Source organism: Trichechus manatus, unplaced genomic scaffold (assembly GCF_000243295.1).
Source record: "Trichechus manatus latirostris isolate Lorelei unplaced genomic scaffold, TriManLat1.0 scaffold00040, whole genome shotgun sequence".
Taxonomy (NCBI): Eukaryota; Metazoa; Chordata; class Mammalia; order Sirenia; family Trichechidae; genus Trichechus; species Trichechus manatus.
The window spans coordinates 6924351-6945115 of NW_004443976.1; the positions used below are offsets into that span (position 1 = coordinate 6924351).

A 20765-nucleotide genomic window follows, 5' to 3' on the forward strand; every position below is an offset into this window, starting at 1 on the left:
GAGATAAGACAACAGATGGGACAATCTCAGAAATTATCTTAAGGAAGTTTTCACAAAAGGGCAATAAAACCTAACCCAAAGGACTTCTCACCTTTTGTCTTCTTCTATTAACATTTAGTGAATAGGAATTTGTTGGACCAATGAAGACCCTCCTGACTTTCATAACTGAAACCCATACCAATGATGGTTAAGAAAGATGATTCAAAATGTAAGATTACAGTTTCCAGCCAATTAGTGAAAAAGTAGCACTTTCAATGATTCTACCCATTTTGTGATGTTGATACATACTGATGATTCTGTAACCTTCCTTGGACTCAGGCAGACATGGCTCTGGCAGCATGCTTGTCTGCTTCCCACTTTTGTCCTTTTGAATATATGCCAAATAAAACTTTCTTTTTACTTTATAAAAAAAAAAAATCACTTGAATTTCTGTACACCAACAAAGAGAACTTTGGAAAGAAAATAGGAAAACAATACCATTTATAATAGCCCCTAAAAAGATAAAATATGTAGGAATAAATCAAACCAGGGACATAAAAGATCTATACAAGAAAAACTACAAAACACTATTATAAGAAACTAAAAGATTCCTACGTAAATGGAAAAAAAAAAAACATACCTTGCTCACAGATGGGAAGACTCAACATTGTGAAAATGTCAATCCTACCCAAAGCGATCTACATATATATGCAATTCCAATCTAAATACCTACAGCATTCTTTAATAAGATGGAAAAAATAATCACCAACTTTACATGGAAATGAAAAGGCTGCAGATAAGCAAAGCATTATGGAAGGAAAACAACAAAGTAAGAGGCCTCACACTACCTGATCTTAGAAGCTACTATATAGCCATGGTAGTCAAAACACCCTGGGGTTGGTTCAATGACAGACATATTGACCTATGGAAGAGAATCGAGAACCCAGACATAAATCCATCCACCTATGGTCAGCTGATCTTTGACAAAGGACCAAAGTCCATTAAATGGGGAAAAGACAGTCTTAATAAATGGTACTGGCAAAACTGGATATTCAGTAAAAAAATGAAACAGGACCCATACCTCACACCATACACAAAAACTAATTCAAAATGGACCAGAGATCTAAATATGAAACCAAACACTATAAAGAAAATGGAAGAATAAATAGGGTCAACACTAGGGGCCCTAACATATGGCATAAATAGAATACAAGCCATAGCTAACAATACACAAACACACACACTGGGATCTTCTAAAAATTAAATACGCTCATCAAAAGAGTTCACCAAAAGAATAAAAAGAGAACCTACGGACTAGGAAAAAAATTCTAGACCAGAGAGAGTTGAAGAATAAATCATTTTATTAGCAAAGGTTCAATATTATGAAATTGTCCCCTAGTCCCTGTGCCCACACTTATCTAGCTCAGGGTCTCACTGATGTTTGTCAGTTTTCCAAGTTCCCTAGAGGAATTGTACAGAATTGTGAGAGGTCATGATTTCCTATTTTTCTAAATATCTGGTCTACACTTACTCATCCATCCTTTGGATAGCCTCCAGCTCAGCCTCTTTTCTTGCTTTGTCAGTGGCTCTGTAGGAAGGTAGATCTGGAGAAGCAAGGCTACTCCAGCTAGAACTCGCTTGGATGGGCTCTCCTTAGTTTTCAGGTTGGAAGTCCACACATAGGTTGGTCCCCGCTGACAAGTCTTGTACAAAGGTCAGGGATAGACACTTTGTTTACCCTAGCATTTCCCAAACTTATTTGACCACAGGACCCTTTTCTTGGGAGCCTATTAATTTTCCCATGGTACTAGTGTTTTAGGGAACATACTTCGGGAAATGCTGATCCAGAGTCATTGACAAAGTACTTGTCTGTGTCCACGTGGCTCTGAGCCACTCATACTATGGGCAGACTTTGGTTTATTTTCCATAAAATTGATTTAAATGGAAGGATGTGCCCCCTTCAATTCGGTTAGAGGCTGATATGAAATGTGGTGAACACCAGAACTAAAGTAAATAGTAGTGATTTCCCCCCCACCTAAGTATTTATGGTTGATAGCAGGGATAGAAACTTTTTTCACCTCACATACCATAAAACTGATCCTTTTAAAGTATACGATTCAGTGGTTTTTAATATATTCAGAAAACTGTGCAATCATCACCAGTATTAATTCCAGAACATTTTAATCACCCCCAGAAAGAAACCCTGAAAACATTAGCAGTCACCATTAGCAGTGTGGTATTGAAGTTTCTATCATTGTTGAGTTTTCTACTTCTACCTTCAATTTTGTTAGTTTTTGCTTCATGTATTTTGGAGGCTCTGATGTTAGGCACATTTATGTTTATAATTGTTATATCTTCTTGATGAACTGACATTTTTATCATTGTAAAATGTTCGTCGTCTCTAGTAACAATTTTTGTCTTAAGGTATATTTTGTGTGATATTAGTATAGCCCTGCAGCTCTCTTTTGGTTTGCATAGTATATATTTTTCTGTTTATTTTTAACCTATTTGTGTCTTTTAATCTAAAATGTGTCTCTTATAACAACAATCATGAGGATGGCACAGGATTGGGCAGTGTTTCGTTTTGTCGTACATAGGGTCGCTATGAGTCGGAACTGACTTGATGGCACCTAACAACAACATAAGCAGCATATGGTTGAATCATTTAAAAAATCCATCCTGCCAGTCTTTCTTTTAATTGTAGTGTTTAATCCATTTACTCTTGATGAAATTACTAATAAGGTAGGATTTACATCTGGCATTTTGCTAGTTGTCTTTTTTCCCCCCTCTATATGTTGGAATCGACTAAATGGCAATGAGTTTGGTTTGATTTGATTTTGGTTTATTTCTTCATTACTGCCTTCTTTTGAGTTAAGTAGATATATTGTTGTTGTTGTTAGGCACCATTGAATTGGTTCTGACTCATAGCGACCCTATGCACAACAGAACGAAACACTGCGTGGTCCTGCACCATCCTCACAATCATTGGTATGCTCGAGCCCATTGTTGCAGCCACTGTGTCAGTTCATCTCGTTGAGGGTCTTCCACTTTTTCACTGACCCTCTACCAGCATGATGTCCTTCTCCAGGGTCTGATCCCTCCTGATAACATGTCCAAAGTACATGAGACAAAGTCTTACCATCCTTGCTTCTAAGGAGCATTCTGGCCATACTTCTTGCAAGACAGATTTGTTCATTCTTTTGGCAGTCCATGGTATATTTAGTATTCTTCCCCAACACCATAATTCAGAGGCATCAGTTCTTCAGTCTTACTTCTTCGTATGAGTATGAGGTGATTGAAAACACCTTGGCTTGGGTCAGGTGCACCTTAGTCTTCAAGGTGACGTCTTTAATTTTAATACTTTAAGGAGGTCTCTTGCAGCAGATTTGCATACTGTAGCAATTTAATTCCCTTGTTTCTTGTACCATCTTTCTGCCTGTCTGTCTATCATCTATCTATCTATCCTAGTTATTAGAGGTTTCCCTGGGTATTATAATTAACATCTTAATTGATGACGGTCTAGTTCAGATTAATGCCAACTTAATTTCATTAAAATACAAAAACTTTACTCCTGTATAACTCCATTCCCTCTTCCTCTTTTGTGCTGTTGTTGTCATACAAATTACATTCTTATATATTGCATGCCCATCAACACAAATTTATAATTACTGCTTTATGCAAATGTCTTTTAAATCAGATAATATAAAAAGAAAGTTACAAGTAAAAAATATGTACACACTGTATTTTATATTTACCTATGTAGTTAAATTAAGCAGTGGTCTTTATTTCTTCGTGTGGACTTGAGATACACTCTAGTGCCCTTTCATTTCATTCTGAAGAACTTTCTTTAGTGTTTCTTGTAGGGCAAGTCTGGTAGTGATAGATTCTCTTAATTTTTGTTTTTTAATCTGGAAATGTGTTAATTTCTCCTTCATTTTTGAAAGATAGTTTTGCTAGATATTAAATTCTTGGCTAACAGTGTTTTTCTTTTAGCACTTTGCATATGTTATCCCACTGTATTCTGGTCTCCATTATTGCTGATGAGAAACAGCTCTTAATCTTATTGACAGTCCCTTATAAATGATGAGTTGCTTTTCAATTACCATTTTCAAGATTCTCTTTGTCTTTATCTTTCAACAGTTTGATCATAATGTGTTTTGGTGTGAATCACTTTGAGTTTATCTTACTTGGAGTTTGTTGAGCTTTTTGGATATGTAGATTACTGTTTTTCATCAACTTTGGAGAGTTTTTAGCCATTTTTTTCTAATATTCTTTCTGTTCCTTTTTCCTTGTGGGACTTTCATGGTTCATTTGTTGGCATGCTGGATGGTGCTGTAAAGATCTCTGTGGCTCTGTTCATTTTTTTTTCATTCTTTTCTTTCTGTTCTTAATACTGGATAATCTCATTTAACTTATCTTCAAGTTTAAGGATTCATCTGCAAACTCAAATCTGCTGTTGAGTCCCTCTGCTGAATTTTTCATTTCTGGTATTATACCTTTCAACTCCAAAATTTCTATTTTTTTAAAAAATAATTTCTATCTCTTTACTGATATTCTCTATTTGATAAGACAATGTTTGCAGGCTGTCCTTTAGACATGGTTTTTTTTTAGTTCTTTGAACATTTAAAATAGCTGAATTGAAATATTTTAATTTCTTGTTTGCTTTTTTGTTTGTCTCCTAGTTTTTTTTTTTGTTTGTTTGTTTTTGACAATTGGATATTTAACATAATATAATGTGGCAGCTCTGGAAATCAGATTCTCTCCATCCCTAGAGTTTGTTTTTGTATGTTTATTTAGTGACTTTTCTGAACCAATTAAATATAGTCTGTGTTCTTTGTCATTTGTGGTCACTGAACTGCCATGCTTGGTTAGCTTAGTGATCAGCAAATGATTGGACAGAGATTTCTTCAAATGCCTGAACTAGTAAGCCTCCCAGTCTTTGCTGAGGGGTTCTGTGTGTGTGTTGGGGCCTGCCTTTAAAGCTAAGACAGAGTTTAAAACTCTGCCTTAGCTTTTACTTCCTGCTGGCAGAGACCCTCAATGTTAGCCAGAGTTGTGAGCTTAGGACCTTATTATGTCTTTTTTGAGCATGTGCACAGTCCTGTGCATGAATATTGCTGCCTAGATTCCCATGTATATGTCAGAGCTTTTTAAAAACCCTATAGACTTCAAAGGTAGCACAAATCGTTATGCACTCAAATACTAACTGAAAGTGGTGTGAACCCATCTAGGGGAGCTTCAGAGGAAAGACATGGCAATCTCCTTCCAAAAGTTTACAGCCTTGAAAACCCTATGGAGTGCAGTTCTACTCTGCAACACATAGGGTTGCCAGGAGTTCGAATCAATGAAATGTCAACTGGTTTTTTTTTTTTTTTTTTTCAGTTTTATGGATGTCTTATTCCCAGCTTTTTCTTTTAAGATTTTTGCTTAGTCTGTTGTTTGCTCCCACTGTTATTCATTGCCTCAGGCAATCTTATTGATAAGTAGTTGCCTTTCATTGTTTTTGACAAATGTCCTCATGGAAAATTTTCTGGGAATGGGGCTTTGAAGATGCCCCAGCCATGTTTTGCTTTTTTCAGTGGCTGCCAGGTTCCTGGTTTTCATTGTGATTCCAGACTGTTGGCTTTTAAGGCTGCTGCAGTGCTGGGGGTAAAGGGCAATTTAAAAGGCCACAAAACTTGCTCTTTTACTGAGGTTCAGCTACTGTTCTTGAAAAAACATTCCCCGTATTGCTGTAAGCTTTTGGTTAATTTCTAGAGTTCTGAAAAAGTTGATTCAGTGTTCTCATTGTTTTATGGGGGAGAGGATTTTTTGGAGGTCCTTAGTCTACTGTTTTTGCTGACATCTAAATGAAATAGGATCTTTGAGAACAAGAGCTTATAGTGGGCAGATACTGTTTTTTGAAAGTTTTAAAAGTGATTATTATTAAAAATAAGAATGAAAATTGGGAGGTAGATGATTAGAATCAGTTTCCTTTCTTTCCACAGTGCCACTGTTCTTCACTTCTGAGCTTCTTCCCTGCTTTCCCTTTTGTCCTTTATTTTGGTTTCTTATTTTGGTGTTTTTTTTGGATCCTGGCTTTGGTGTAGTCTACCCTACACCTAATACAATCCATGTGTGATCTCCCCTGACAGAGTCTTACGCAAATGTCCAAGTGGAGAGAGGAAAGTCAGTTTACTTCTCAAGGATCATACTGTTTGAACAGTGTCCCATTTTAATGTGTTTTCGATTGGCTCTGTATATGCATATTCACATGGCCTCCTGGGACCTCCCAGTTCTTCCAACAATTTTCTTCCATTTTTTTGGTATTGAGTGCTAGAAATAGTGTCACCTTCAAAGTGGGTTGTTTTTCCCTTTAAAAAGTAAAAACAGACTGTGTTACAGGGATAGAAAATAGCTTTCATCCCTTGTGTCTCCTTGGATGTATCACAGTGCTGCCCAGAGCAGTGTGTTGTGAAAGATTCTGAGGCCATATCAAGACTGGATGGAAGGTACAAGTGACCTGTATCTGCCACCAAAATTTATTACTTTCAACTACACCCACATCAGGTGAACAAAAGCTTCTTGTGGTAGATTTCCTGAAGAATCTGCTGAAATGAATCCTATTATTGGGTTAAAATAGAAAAAAAAAGTTCTCTTAATTTGGAATCTCCTCTTCAGTGTGCACAGGCTTCTGAGAAGAGGCCATAAAATATTACTTGTAAAGTGAAAGAAGGCAGACACAAAAGGTCATATACTGTGTGACTCTATTTATATGAAGCGTATAGAATAGGCTAATCCATAGACACAGGAAGGATTTCTGTCTCCCCCTGCCAGGGGCTGGTAGGGGGGAATGGGAAGTAACTGTTTAATGGTGTAGGGTTTCCTTTGGGGGTGATGAAAATGTCTTGGAAATAGATGGATAGATGTGGTTGCATAACATTGTGAATGTACTAAATGCCACTGAATCGTGCACTTTAAAATGGTTAATGGCTAATTGTATGTTGTGTGCATTTAACTTTGATAGAAAAAAATACTACATACTTGTGTATATGAGCTAAAACCAAGCTTCTGAGACAAGATGGTTTTCCTCATGCCTCCAGTTATGTGATAAGCCATCATTATGTGCAATTTATAATTTATGGTGTAATAATAAAAACGTTTCCCTTAAAATAGCTGATGATTTAATAATAAGTGTGAAGATTAACTTTAGTGCAGAGGGAAAAATTTAATGAGCAGATGATCATAGCTTTCTGCTTCCTTTTTGAGTCGCCATCAGTTTAACTTCCAAAGCTGTATATAATATGTTTTGGTTAACAAAGAAGGGGGAAGATATCTCTTAAAAATGTACTGGGTTTTGCAATCTCATAGTATTGTTATGAGGATTAAATGAGATGATGTGTGGAAATACCTGGTGCTGTGTCTAGTTGATTCCGACTCATAGCGACCCTACAGGACAGAACAGTACTGCCCCGTGGTCAGAATTGACTTGATGGCAATGGGTTTGGTTTTTTTGTATTTTTTGTGCCTGGACCAGTGTAAGTGCTCAGTACCTGCTGGCTGGGACTGATGCCCTCACTTTTAGCCCTGTTTGTGGGGTTCTGGTCCCCCAGATGGCTTCCCTGTTTCTCACTTTACTCCAATCACTGCATTAAGAAGACTCTTTGAGCTAATGTTGTTTTCCTTGTGAAAGGATGAGTTTTAGCTCTTTCCCTTTTCCTACCCAAGTATCTAAATTCCATGGATTTAATATATGCCATTACATCTTAAACTTTAGAATATGGCAAAACAATTAGGATGTAATATGTTCGATCTTAAATTGTTAAGACTTTAGAAGAGCCCAGCAATGGATTCTAGATGAGTAGTTTTATCATAATTCAAAACCTTTTATTCTTTAGAGATTAAAAACCTCTTATAATCTCTGCTTTTGATTTTTACTCAGTCTTTTCTTCCTGGCTATAACTTTGGCCTAACTCACATCTAAGTGATCAGACCAGCTATTTCTCTGTCCACACTCAGAACTAGAGGAATCCAAAAGACTAGTAATCTTAGTTACCTAGTGCAAAAAATACCGCAAGCGGGTGGCTTTTAAAAAGAGGAATTTATTGTCCCACAGTTCTGGAGGCTAGAAGTCTGAATTCAGGGTGTCTGTGGTGCTGTGCTCTGTTCACTCTAGGAGAAGATTATTCCTTGTGTCTTTTAGCTTCTGGCAGAGCCCCAGTGGCAAAGTGGTTAAGAGCTACAGCTGCTAACCAAAAGATTGGGAGTTCATATCCACCAGCCGCTCCTTGGAAACCGTATGAGGTAGTTGTACTCTGTCCTATAGGGTCGCTATGAGTCAGAATCTACTTGACAGTAATGGGTTTGGTTTTGGTTTTTTCAGCTTCTGGCAGCCCTGAGCATTTTTGGCATTCTTGGCTTGTAGATGGATCCTAAAATGGCATGTTCAACCTGTGTGTGTCTCTCTATGTCTGTTTTCCCTTTTTATAAGACACAATCAGAAGGTATTAGATTTAAGACCCACCATCCTCTGGTTTATCCTCATTAACATAACAAAAGAAAAGCCTATTTCCAATTGGGGTCACGTTCACAGGTACAGTGGTTAGGACATCAACGTATCTTTTTGAGGGGTGAATAAGCAAACCTTAAAACTGAGGCTGCTTGGCATGATTGAAATGGTTAATCCCAGACCTAAATTGAAATTCTATTCTAAATTAAGCTGCAGCTAGGTTTGAAGCCTTCCTCTGCCTTCTACAAAAGACAGGCTGGCTTCCTGTGAAAGTTTTAATTGCTTGTGACACACAGAGTGTAGAGACCTGAGCCTTAGTTTATGTAAATGAGCTGATTATCTTAACCTCTCTCAGGCAATTCATCTGGTGAATGCCTAGGCCCTAACTCACTCCCTCCTAGCCAGATGGGCAATGTTTACATTTCAAAAGATTTCAAGTTAGAGCTGATTTAATCTCCTTGCTAACCAAATGATCACCTTTTACATTTCATGAACTCCAAATAAGGTTGAACCACCAGCCTACAATCAATTGATAAACACCTGTATCAGGAATGTTTACAGAGCTTGCTTTAGAAATATTGCTTTAGTCAGTTTGTATTGGGAAATAAGAGATTGATGGTAGGCTAGAAATTGATATTAGGAAAGTTTGTAGTTTGACAATCCCTTGTAAATTTTTTCTTCCTTCCCTTGCACCCCCTTGATGTGAAACTGTTTTGCCTTTGTTTGCTTTGCCTGATAAATACCTCACTGCCTTCCCTGCAAGCCAGAACACACACTGCCTCTTGTTTGAGTGCCAGTATGATTCTCCATTTTGTGAAATGATCTTATTTTTCTTTTCATTCATTAAAATTCTTTGTTATAATTTCTAGTGGAGTATCAGTCCAGTGTTTTCACAAGAATGGGACAAAATTCAATCCATAACACTAGTTTCTCTAGGATTTCAGTGAAAATCTCCTTCTTTATAAGTTAATTTACTTTAAATCAATGGATCATTTGGAGGCCTGCATTTAAGCTTTGTTAGGGTGGTTTGAGAACAGCTTTTAGTCTCAGTCTAAGTTAGCCTCTCTACTAAGTTGATATTCTTTTGAGAATTCTCTTTGATTCCTCCTGTTTTTTGAGTTTTTCTACTCTGGCTGGTAAGAGCACAAACTATTCCCAGCTGTGTGTGATCTCTGAGAATTGTTCTTTCTACTCCTTTATGGTGGTTGTTTCTAGTGTTAGGTAGTTTCTTTCCACTTACGTGCAGAGCAGGATCTGGCCAAACTCTCAAGAACATGCCTCTGTCAATCGCTGGAGCTCCTTCTCTGTGCAGCTTCCCTGCCCCCTCAGGTATTCTGCCCTGCAGACTCTAGCCAGTGTGGCCTCCACGAACTCTGATCCCTGTCTCCTCACTCAGCCAGACTGTGGGGCTCTGTTTGGGTTCCTGCTCACTGAACTGGAGCCTGGTAACTACCTCTGTAGGGTAAGTTTGTGCAATGAAGCCTCACCTGCTTTTTCCTTTCTTTTACATATCATAGTCTTGTGCTGTCTGCTGTCCAAGATGTGAAAACTGGTGTCTTTCATAGTTTGCCTGATTTTTAGTTGTTTAAGGTGGGAGGCTAAATCTGGTTTTGTTGGCTGTCAGCAGAAAGCCAGGACTACTTCAACAATAGTTTTTGGAGGTTACTCTGTCAATTGTAAATTTTCCCTTTATAATCACTACCTTTCTCTGCTTGGGCCAAAATGAACTCTACTTGTGGAAAAGGAATTATTTAAAAGCTTAAACTCATCATGAATAGTCCAGGCCACTGTCTCTTAATGGACTGATTATAGCGCGCATGTGTGTGTATGCATATAATCACTTTCTTTTTGAAAGCTCTGATTTACAAAGTCAAGCCCATTGAATTTTCACAGGCAACTCACTTATTGCAGTGGCACGCAAACACATGATTTTAAACAGAAATACATCAAGGAGTGAAAGGATGCCGTTGGCCTCTCTCCCTCCTCCACGTCCTCTGCACTCAGACTCTCAGCAAACAAAGAAAGCTATATTAGTTTTTGCAGAAATGTAAACAAGTAAAGCCAGAGTCCTTGCTTGTGGAATTTGCAGTTTAACTGGGGAAGTAGGGTTTGTTTTTGTGGAAAAGGCTTGAGTAACGACTTAAGAGCATTTACAAGTGTAAAGGCGCATTAATCCAGGAAGAATGCTGGGTCTATGTATTGCGGGGCTGTAGAACAGTAAATTGATAGCGGTCAAGTGGGATAAGTAAGGGAAAGGTTTATATATAAGATTCATTTGCAGATGTGTTTTTAATTAATAAGTGCCATAAATAGGTAAAGAGGCTAGAGAATGGCTGTTTCAGATAAAGACATAGTTGGGGGCCTGCATTGTCGCAGGGATGGCACTGGCAGAAGGACAGTGTCTTCCGGTGAGGCAGGAGGGCCAGGGAGCCCCAGATGAGTGGTTCTCAACACTTCTCCTTTTCCATGATGGATTATGCCCACAGGCAGAACATAATCCTAGTGCCCAGTAGTTTTGATGCCAACTCCCTTCTCCCGTTCATGACAGAGAATCTGAATCAGTTGAGTGAGAGTAATAAAACCGAAAACCAAACCCATTGCCATCAAGTTTATTCCCACACATGGCAATCCCATGTGTTACAGAGTATAACTGCTCCATAGGGTTTTCTTGGCTATAATCATGGAAACAGATGGCCAGGTCTTTCTTCCATGGACCGTTGGATTGATTTGAACTGCCAACCTTTAGGTTAGTAGTTGGAATCAAACAGTTTGTGCCACCCAGAGCCCTTCAATGAAAGTGATAAAGGGAGCAAAAGCTGCTAATGAAATATATTGATTCCTCCCAGGGCCTGAGCAGCATAAAAACGGTGTGAATTGGTAGCGGGTGGGACCAGTGGGCCTGGGAGGATGTATAGGCAGTTCCAACAGGAAGTATGGCTAATACAGCAACTTCTCTCTGGGAGGCAGCTGCAGCCTCCAGGGTTGACATGTGAGAAAGATCCCAGAGATAAGAACCAGGAGAGAGGTCAGTGGGAGAAGTAATCATAGCAGATGGAAACAGTGGCCTTTAAGAGCTGCAAACATTTGGGGAAAGGGCTTCAATTCATCTTTGCTAGCAGGATGAGAGGCTGGTCTTTGTACAAAGTTACCCGATACTCTCTTTAGCAAACACACCTGTAAAGCAAGTCCTTCCCCACTGTTTTTGGTCTTACATCGCGGTATCCAAATGCTGTAGACTTGCGCTATCTAATACGGCAACTACAAGCCACGTGTGTCTGTTTAAATTTAAAATAATGAAAAGTATAAAATGAAAAAGTCATTTCATCTGTCTCATTAGCTACATTTCATGTGCTCAATAGCCACATGTGGCTGATGCCTACCTTATTAGACAGTGCAGATATGGAACAGTTCCATCATCATCAATAGAACTTCTAGAAAGTTCTATTGAACAGCTTTCCGTAAGGCAGAGTTTTCTGTTTGGTAAAGTAAGTTGTAGTATGTATGTTTTTACCCAGTTGCTATGTTAAAAATCCTACATATTGCAGTTTTAATGAAATGTTATTATGTGCACAAAAGGGTACATATTTACTTGCCAATCTGTAGTTAAGAAGGTAGGTAAAAAACTCAAGTCTCAGTACAAAAATAAAGTTCAGTATACTAAAAAAAAAAAAAAAAAAGATCGGGCATATTTATTTTCTCTTTAACATGAAAACTTTAAAAAAATTTTCAATGACCAATTTACTTACATTCTTATAAAATGCTTTCATAAAACAATACACCAAAATCAAAGAGTGCTATTGTATTTACAGAGTGCCTGGGTGGTGTAAATGCTTAATGCGTTTGGCTGCTAACTGAAGGGTTGGAGTTTCAAGTCCACCCAGAGGCACCCCAAAAGAAAGACTAGAGGACCCGCTTTGGAAAAATCAGCCACTGAAAACCCTGTGGAGCACAATTCTACTCTGACACTCATGGGTCACCCTGAGTTAGAATTGACTCCATGGTGACTTTTTTTTTCTTGATTGTATTTACTTCTTTGCAAAACTGTTTTGGGTTTTGTTAAATTTGAGTGTGTCCATGGAAGCGTGTTGTATATGTGAATGTCATCTGTCACCCTTGTCCATGGGAGAATAAAGGCCCCCTATCCTGGAGTGTTCTCATAACATGACCCAGCATAACTCCGGTGCATTGGGTGCTAGATTGCTGGTAGTACTGGAATAAGTGTGATGAAAAGGTACCGGTCTTCTGGCATGATCTTTGAGGGCAGTGCCAGAGCTAGACAAACCTCAGACAGAAGTATGGACTCTGGCAGCCGCTCTGCTTTTGCATGAAACAAAAACAAAAAAATACTGAATTCTCCTCGTGAGAAAATGGTGTATTTCAGGGTTCCACGATGTGCGTCCTTGGTGTCACCCCCTTCAGCTCAAGCCACTCCCTTCTGCTGTTTTCTCTTCTATTTTTCCTCTTTCACCAACTCAGCGATATCTGTTCCTTGGACATAAGAATTTCCCTTCTCTGAACTCTGGTTCTTCCCCCTTCATTTTGTTATGAACAAATCTGTTCAACTTTTTCTTCTACCTGCCTGTCTTAATCCTGTGCTGTCACACTTGACTTATCATAACAATTAAACCAAAAACCTAAACCCCTTTCCGCCGAGTCGGTTCGGACTCATAGCGACCCCATAGGACAGAGCAGAACTGCCCCATAGGGTTGGCAAGGCTGTGATCTTTACAGAAGCCGACTGCCACAGCCGACTGCTGGTGGGTTGGAACCGCAAGCCACCACAGCACACAAACTGATAGATGAAGGTGGGGTACACAATAGGAGCTCAATAAACGGCTGTTTGATGAGCACGGAATTAACTATTAAGGTTCAGTGAATGAACGGTCAGCTGGATGTATGGAGAACACTGTTAATAACAGGGCCTCCTGGTTAAGTGGCTAAGTGGGGGCGGTGGCTCCGAGCAGGACGGGCGGCTCTGGCGGCCAATCCGAACCTTCTCCGCAGATAGGGGCGGCCCCGCCCCGCCCGCCGCCGGGAGAGGCGCACGCAGCCGCCGCGTGTCCCGGAAGTGCATCCGGAGCGGTTCCGCGGGTCGAGGTGAGCGCCTGCGGGCAGAGCAGGCAGGCTGTTGCCCCCGCAGGTCTGGCCTGGTGCCGTCCTGTTCTTCGCCGAGTCCCCCGGGCCTGCGGGAGCAGCGGCAGAGCCCACCTGGCGCGCGACCGTGCGCCACGAAACGCTGGCGGCTCATGTGCGCGGGGCCTCCGCGAGGGTGGGCGGTGGGGGGACGAGGACGGGGTGGCGGTGCTGTGAGTGGGTGCCTGTGCCCCGACCAGGTTCTGCGATTCTGAGCGTGTGGGCCGGCGGCGAGTCCCCGGCTCGGTGTCTGTTTTGGGGGCGAAAACGGGCTCCTTCCTCCTGCCTTCCTCCAGAGACTGGGAAGGAGCCTCGGAAAGAGAGAACCCGGGTGGGATGGCGCCGGGAATCGTTCTCATCAGGGTGCTGCTGGCGTTTGTTGGCGGAGGGTGCGGAGTGCAGTGGGCAGCCCTGGCCGTCGGGGCACTAAGTGCCACTAGGTCCCCCAGCTGTTTGGGATAAACCCCAAAACGCCCCCACAAGTGCCCACCCGTCGGGAGCTCTCCTCAAGCCACAGGTTTTAGAGCTTCTTGGGTTTGAATCTGGCTACCATAGTGAGTCTGAGTTTCCTGATTTGTAAACTTTTATACTTCCCTTGCAGAGTGATGGTGAGGATTAGAAATAATATGAACAGAGCCCAGTATGGGCGCCGATACATAGTAGGCGCTCAACAAATATATATATATGTGTGTGTGTGTGTGTATACATATACATATATACATAATGCGTGTATTTGTGTGTATATATCCAAAAAACCAAACCCGTTGCCGTCGAGTCGATTCCGACTCAGTGATCCATAGGGTTTCCAAGGAGCGGCTGTTGGATTCATTAGCAGCTGCAGCTCTTATCCACTTAGCCACCCGGGTTCCATATATATATATATATATATATATATATATATGTGTGTATGTGTGTGTGTGTATACATTTTAAAATTCTTATTTGTTACAGTTCTAATAAGTATAACAAATATACATTTGGGATAACCTTAATTTTTTTTTTGGTAACAAGCAGATTCTCATGAAGTCATTGGGATATAAACTCATAAACCCTCTAAAAAGTAATTCTGAATAATTTGCAACATTTTTCTTATATAATAGTATAATAATTATCAAAATTAGATTTCAGTGTTTTATAAAATTGATAATTTTCCCTCAGTGTCATACATATGTATATGTGTGTGTGTGTGTGTGTCTATCTCCCATCTGAACTGCACTCTTAATTTAGGAACCAAATAAATTTGGGTAAGTTTGCAGATCCATCCCTTGCTGTCTGAAATCTTGCTGCTGTTAGTTGAAACTCAGGCAATAAATAGATTTAAATAATAAAGGACACTTGTATATTCATTCATTCATTTAACAGATATTAATTTAAAGCTGTATGTTCCCCTCTAAGCAGTGCTTCAGCTGCATCCCACACATTTTGATATCTTGTATTTTCATTTTTTGTGATTTTTAATTTTAACCATGAATTATTTGAGTGTTAATAATTTCCATATACTGGAATGTCTTACTGTTTTTGAATTCTAATTCCATTGTGGTCTGAGAATATATGCTGTAAGATTCCAGTCTTTTGAAAAATATGCATATGGTCTCTTGGTGAATGTTTCATATATAGTTGAATGTGTATTTTGCAGTTGCTGGGTCTAGTGATTTGTAAATTTCAGTAAGATAAAATCGGTAATTGTGCTGTTCAGGTTTGCTGTTTCCTAACTGATTTTTTTTTTTCCTGCTTGTTCTATCAGTTACTGAGAGAAAGGTGTTAAAATTTCTACCTATGATTGAGGATTTGTCCCTTTAGACCCGACAGTAGGTGCATTCACATTTAGGATCGTTATGTTTTCTTGATTAATTGACCTACTTCTCATAATGAAATGTCCCTTTGTTTCTCTCTTTGCCTTGAAGTCTACTTTGTCAGATACTAACATAGCCATGCCAGGTTTCCTGTGGTTGCTGTTTGCACAGAATATTTTTTTCCATCCTTTTATTTTCAACCTTTCTATGTCTTTATATTTAAAATATGTTTTTTACAGACAGTATATCATTGGCTCTTGCTTTTTACAATCTGACAATGTCTACTTTGTAGTGTTCATTCCACTTACACTTAATGTAATTATTGATATGTTGGGTTTTAGTCTGCCATCTTGCCTTGCCTTTGATCTTCCTGTTTGTTTTTTGTTTGTTTGTTTCTTACTCTTTTCCTTTTGCCTTTTGGGTTATTGAGTTTTGTTTTTTTTTTTAAGCATTTCTTTATTGGCTTTTTGTGGAGTCCTGGTACTGGTGGTGCAGTGGTTAAGAGCTTGGCTGCTAACCAAAAGGTCAGCATTTCGAATCTACCAATCACTCCTTAGAAACCCTATGGGGCAGTTCTGCTCTGCCCTGTAGGGTCACTTTGAGTTTGAATCGACTTGATGGCAGCTATTTGGTTTTGTTTTGTTTTGTTTTTAATTGGCTTTTTAGTTGTACCTCTCTGTATTTATTGAAGAGACCTTTGTTTCCTCATTGAATGGACATAGCACCCTTACCAAAAATCAGTTGACCATAGATGTCTGTGTTTCTTTCTGGACTCTCAATTCTATTCCATTAGTCTGTGTGTCTATTGTTATACCAGTATCAGGTTGTTCTGATAACTGTAGCTGTGTTGTTTGTTTTAAAATCAGGAAGCGTGAGTCCTCCTACTTTGTTCTTCTCTTTCATTATTGCTTTACCTATTCAGGGCTGCTTCCCCTTCCATATAAATTTGTAGATTGGTTTTTCCATTCTGTAAAGAAGGCTGTTGGAACCTTTGATCGGGATTGCATTGAATCTATAGATCACTTAGGGTAGTGTTGACATCTTAACAGTATTAAGTCTTCCACTTCATGAACATGGAACATCTTTCCATTCATTTAAGTCGTCTTTAGTCTGTTGCAGCAATGTTATATAATTTTCAGTGTACGAGTCCTTCATGTCCCTGGTTAGGTTTTCCCAGATATTCTCTTAGATGCTGTCACAAATGGAATGGTTTCCCTAATTTCCCTTTCATATATCACATTGGTAGTATATAGAAACCCAACTGATATTTGTTGACTTTGTACCCTGCAACTTTGCTAAATTCCTCTATTAGCTTTAGAAGTTTTCTTACGGACTCTTTAGGAATTTCTGTATATAGGTTCATATCATCTGCGAGTAGAGATAATTTTACTTCTTTTCCAGCTTGGATACCTTTTATTTCTTTTTCTTGTCTTTTTATTGCTCTGGCTATGACTTCTAATACAATATTGAATAGAAGTGAGAGCAGGCACCCTTGTCTTGTTCCGGATTTCAGAGGGAAAGCTTTCAGTCTTTCTTTGTTAAGTATAATGTTAGCTGTTGACTTTTCATATATGCCCTGAATCGTACTGAGGAATTTCCAGTCTCTCCCAATCTTCTTTAGGGTTTTCTTCAAGAAAGGGTGTTGGATTTTATCAGATGCTTTTTCTGCATCCGTAGAGATGATCATATGGTTCTTCTTTCTTTTATCAGTGTGGCATATTATGTTGATTGGTATCTGTTCTTGATTAATTGACCCACTTCTCATAATGATACTAACTATGCTTGCTGTTAGCACAGAACATTGTTTTCCATCCTTGATTTTTTGACCTTTCTATGTCTTTATATTTAAAATATGTTTTTTATGGACAGTATATCATTGGATCTTGCTTTTTACAGTCTGACAATGTCTGCTTTGTAATTGTAGTGTTCAGTCCACTTACACTTAATATAATTATTGATATGTTGGGTTTTAGTCTACCATCTTGCCTTGCCTTTAATCTTTCTGTTTTTTGTTTCTTGCCCCTTTCCTATCAGCTTTAGGGTTATTGAGTTTTTTTTTTTTTTAGTATTCCTTTATTGGCTTTTTATTTATACCTCTGTGTATAATATTTTTTTAGACCTAACAGTATGCATCTTAAACTTACCAAAGTCTACTTTAATATTGCACCGCTTTGTATTTTACAATTCACAGTTTTGATTTTCCCACCTCTCACTTCATACCTTAACACTTCCCATTTCCCACCTCCTGTTTCCCACTTCCCATTTCATACTTCCTTTTTCTCACTTTGAACTTCACAAATATAACCTAACAATAGATTAAATCCATTCATTACCCCTCTTTGTGCAATTTTTCTTTCTTCTACATGTTATATTGGTATAATGTCATTATTAATTTTTTATTTATCTGTGCTTTAAGTGAAAGTTACAATTCGAGTTAGTCTCTCATACAAAAATTTATACACACATTGTTATGTGACCCTAGTTGCTCTCCCTGTACTGTGATAGCACACTCCTCCTTTCCACCCCAGATTTCCTGTGTCCATTCAACTAGCTCCTGATCCTCTCTGCCTTCTCATCTTGCCTCCGGACAGGAGCTGCCCATTTAGTCTCCTGTATCTACGTGAGCTAAGATGCACTCTCTTCACAAGTATCATTTTATGTCCCATAGTCCAGTCTAATCTTTGTCTGAAGAGTTGGCCTCGGGAATGGTTTTAGTTTTGGGCTAACAGAGAGCCTGGGAGCCATGTCTTCCGGGGTCCCTCCAGTCTCAAACTGTTAAGTCTCGTCTTTTTACTAGAATTTGAGTTCTGCACCCCACTTTTCTCCTCCATCAGGGACTCTGTTGTGTTCCCTGTCAGGGCTGTCATTGGTGGTAGCCAGGCACCATGTAGTTCTTCTGGTCTCAGGCTGATGGAGTCTCTGGTTTATGTGGTCCTTTCTGTCACTTGGGCTAATATTTTCCTTTTGTCTTTGGTGTTCTTCATTCTCCTTTGCTCCATGTGGGGTGGGACCAATGATCTTAGATGGTCGCTCACTAGCTTTTAAGACCTTAGATGCCACTCGCCGAAATGGGATGCAGAACATTTTCCTAATAAACTTTGTTATGCCAGTTGACCTAGATGTCCCCTGAAACCATGGTCCTCAGACCCCTGCCACTGCTACTCTGTCCCTCCAAGTGTTTGGTTGTATTTAGGAAACCTCTTAGCTTTGGTTTAGTCCAGTTGTGCTGATTTCCCCTGTAGTGTGTGTTGTTCTTCCCTTCACCTAAGATAATTCTTGTCTACTATCTAGCTAGTGTATACCCCCTCGCTCCCTCCCTCCCCACCCTCCTAACCATCAAAGAATGTTTTCTTCTGTGTTTAAACCTTTTCTTGAGTTCTCGTAATAGTGGTCTTATACAGTATTTGTCCTTTTGTGACTGACTAAATTCACTCAGCATAATGCCTTCCAGATTCCTCCATGTTATAAGATGGTCTTTTTAAATCTCTCTTTTGTGCTTAACCCTATTTCAACTGCTCTTTGTTAAGATTTGCATAGTTTCACCCTGCTCATGCGAAGCCCAGCCCTTGGCTAAGCACTCTTGGTGAAACCCCACACAGACTTCAGCCCCATCCCTGTAGCCCCCTCCTCTCCGGTGCCCTATCCTTCAGATTCCAGCCACTACAGCAGTTCTGAAGCCTGATCTTTGCCTTCTTAACTTGGTGTAACCACTCTCTGTAAGCTCTGGCTTCCTGCACTGTGGGTGGAAAATTGTCCCCACGCAGACAGCTAGGATGACCATGGGGCTCACCTCATGAGTCCATTCTTGCAGGGAGTGCACTCTCGCTTGTCTGTTGTCCAAGGCCTGAAAACAGTTGCCTCATTTGTTTTCTAGTTGTTTGCAGTGGGTGGGCTTGTCTGTAATACTAGTTACTCTGCTATTATCAGAAACTGAATTCCCAACCAATGTTTGTTGAGCATTGAATGTATGTCACACTAGCATACTGGGTGCTGCATGAATACATATGTGAATGAAATCTATAGGTTTCCTTTTAAACAAAAATAAATACACCGAGGCCCGTAAGGAGCCCTGGTGGTACAGTGGTTAAGAGCTACGACTCCTGACCAAAAAAAGGTCGGCAGTTTGAATCCACCAGCCACTCCTTGGAAACCCTAATGGGCAGTTTTGCTCTGTCTTATAGGGTACCTATGAGTCGAAATTGACTCAGTGACAGTGGGTTTGGTTTTTTGGTTTTGGAGGTCCCTAAGAGAAACATGTAATAGTGGATGAACCCTTTTTACGTTTATTTTCATCCTTGAAAAAGCTTACTTTCTAATTTTTTTCAGTTTCTAAATGATTTTCTAATTAAGAATGAATTGTTTGGGTGAAGTGGTAGGGATGAAGACATTGCTTCTTATACCCCAAGGAAAAAGCAGCTATTAAAAGCTAGAGTGTTACCCTACATTCAAGTGACTTTCATTAGAATATCATCAACAGGTATATACGTTTTGATTGTTGTAGTTAGTATTGTGAATTAATGATGAGCTAATACTTATATCAAAGTCAACTCCTTCATAAGTTTTAAGAATCAACAATAATTCAATACAGTATGAGGAATACAGGCAAGAAAATTAAGTAGAAATAGGGCATGCTTCTTTAAAAAATAATATTAACTTTGTCATTTAGCATTTCTCTTCTCACTGTCTTAGTTGCTGTCTTTGAAGTTTGGATAGCATTAGCCATAAAATAGTGGTTACTTAGTTCATGGCAATAGAAGTGTTGTCAGGTAGTCAGTATTTGTTCTACACATCCTTTAAGCCCAAGGTTAAAAATTTCAGGTGTGACAGGTTTTCCATAACTTACAAAGAGACCGGTTTTCAGCATGGCCCTCAAAAGAGGTCACTTGCAAATTTCACTGCACCTTTTATGGAAGAACAGTTTTATTCTCTTCAAGCTCAGTATTATTATGGAAGCATCTGATCAGTTCAACATGGGGCTTTGTTTGTAGGGCACTGGTGTCTTCGTCCAGCTTTACTTTTCAGTCTGTAAATAGACAGATGCAGATATAGAAGTGCTAGGTGGAGAAGAACTGTTTACCTGGAAGCCCGTAGTGATAATGCTTCATGAGGTGGATGGCATTCTTCTACTTGGTCTGGGCATTTGAAGGCCAAGAGAGAATGTTATGAAGTGGGCAGGGTGGTGGTGGCAGTTTAGATATGGTATCAGTGGTTTGCTCTGTGGCCACAAGTTTATATTTTTTCAAAATAGAAGAATGTATCCATTGAGCCCCTAGGTGGTGCAAACAGTTAATGTGCTCTGCTGTTAACTGAAAGATTCGAAGTTCGAGTGTACCCAGAGGTGTCTGAAAGAAAGGCCTGGGGAACTACTCTGAA

The 20765-nt window shown here is 39.5% G+C and overlaps 1 protein-coding gene across 1 annotated transcript in view; it reads left to right on the plus strand.

Moving 5' to 3' along the window:
- The first annotated feature begins 13936 nt into the window (after positions 1-13936).
- The window catches only part of LOC101349953 (zinc finger protein 18-like), a 30103-nt gene continuing 23274 nt past the window's right edge, over positions 13937-20765 (plus strand). Inside the window, exons 1-2 of the mRNA XM_023730987.1 lie at positions 13937-13989; positions 14202-14259. Coding sequence (XP_023586755.1) covers positions 13937-13989; positions 14202-14259 — 111 coding nt within the window. The remainder of the gene's footprint in view (positions 13990-14201; positions 14260-20765) is intronic.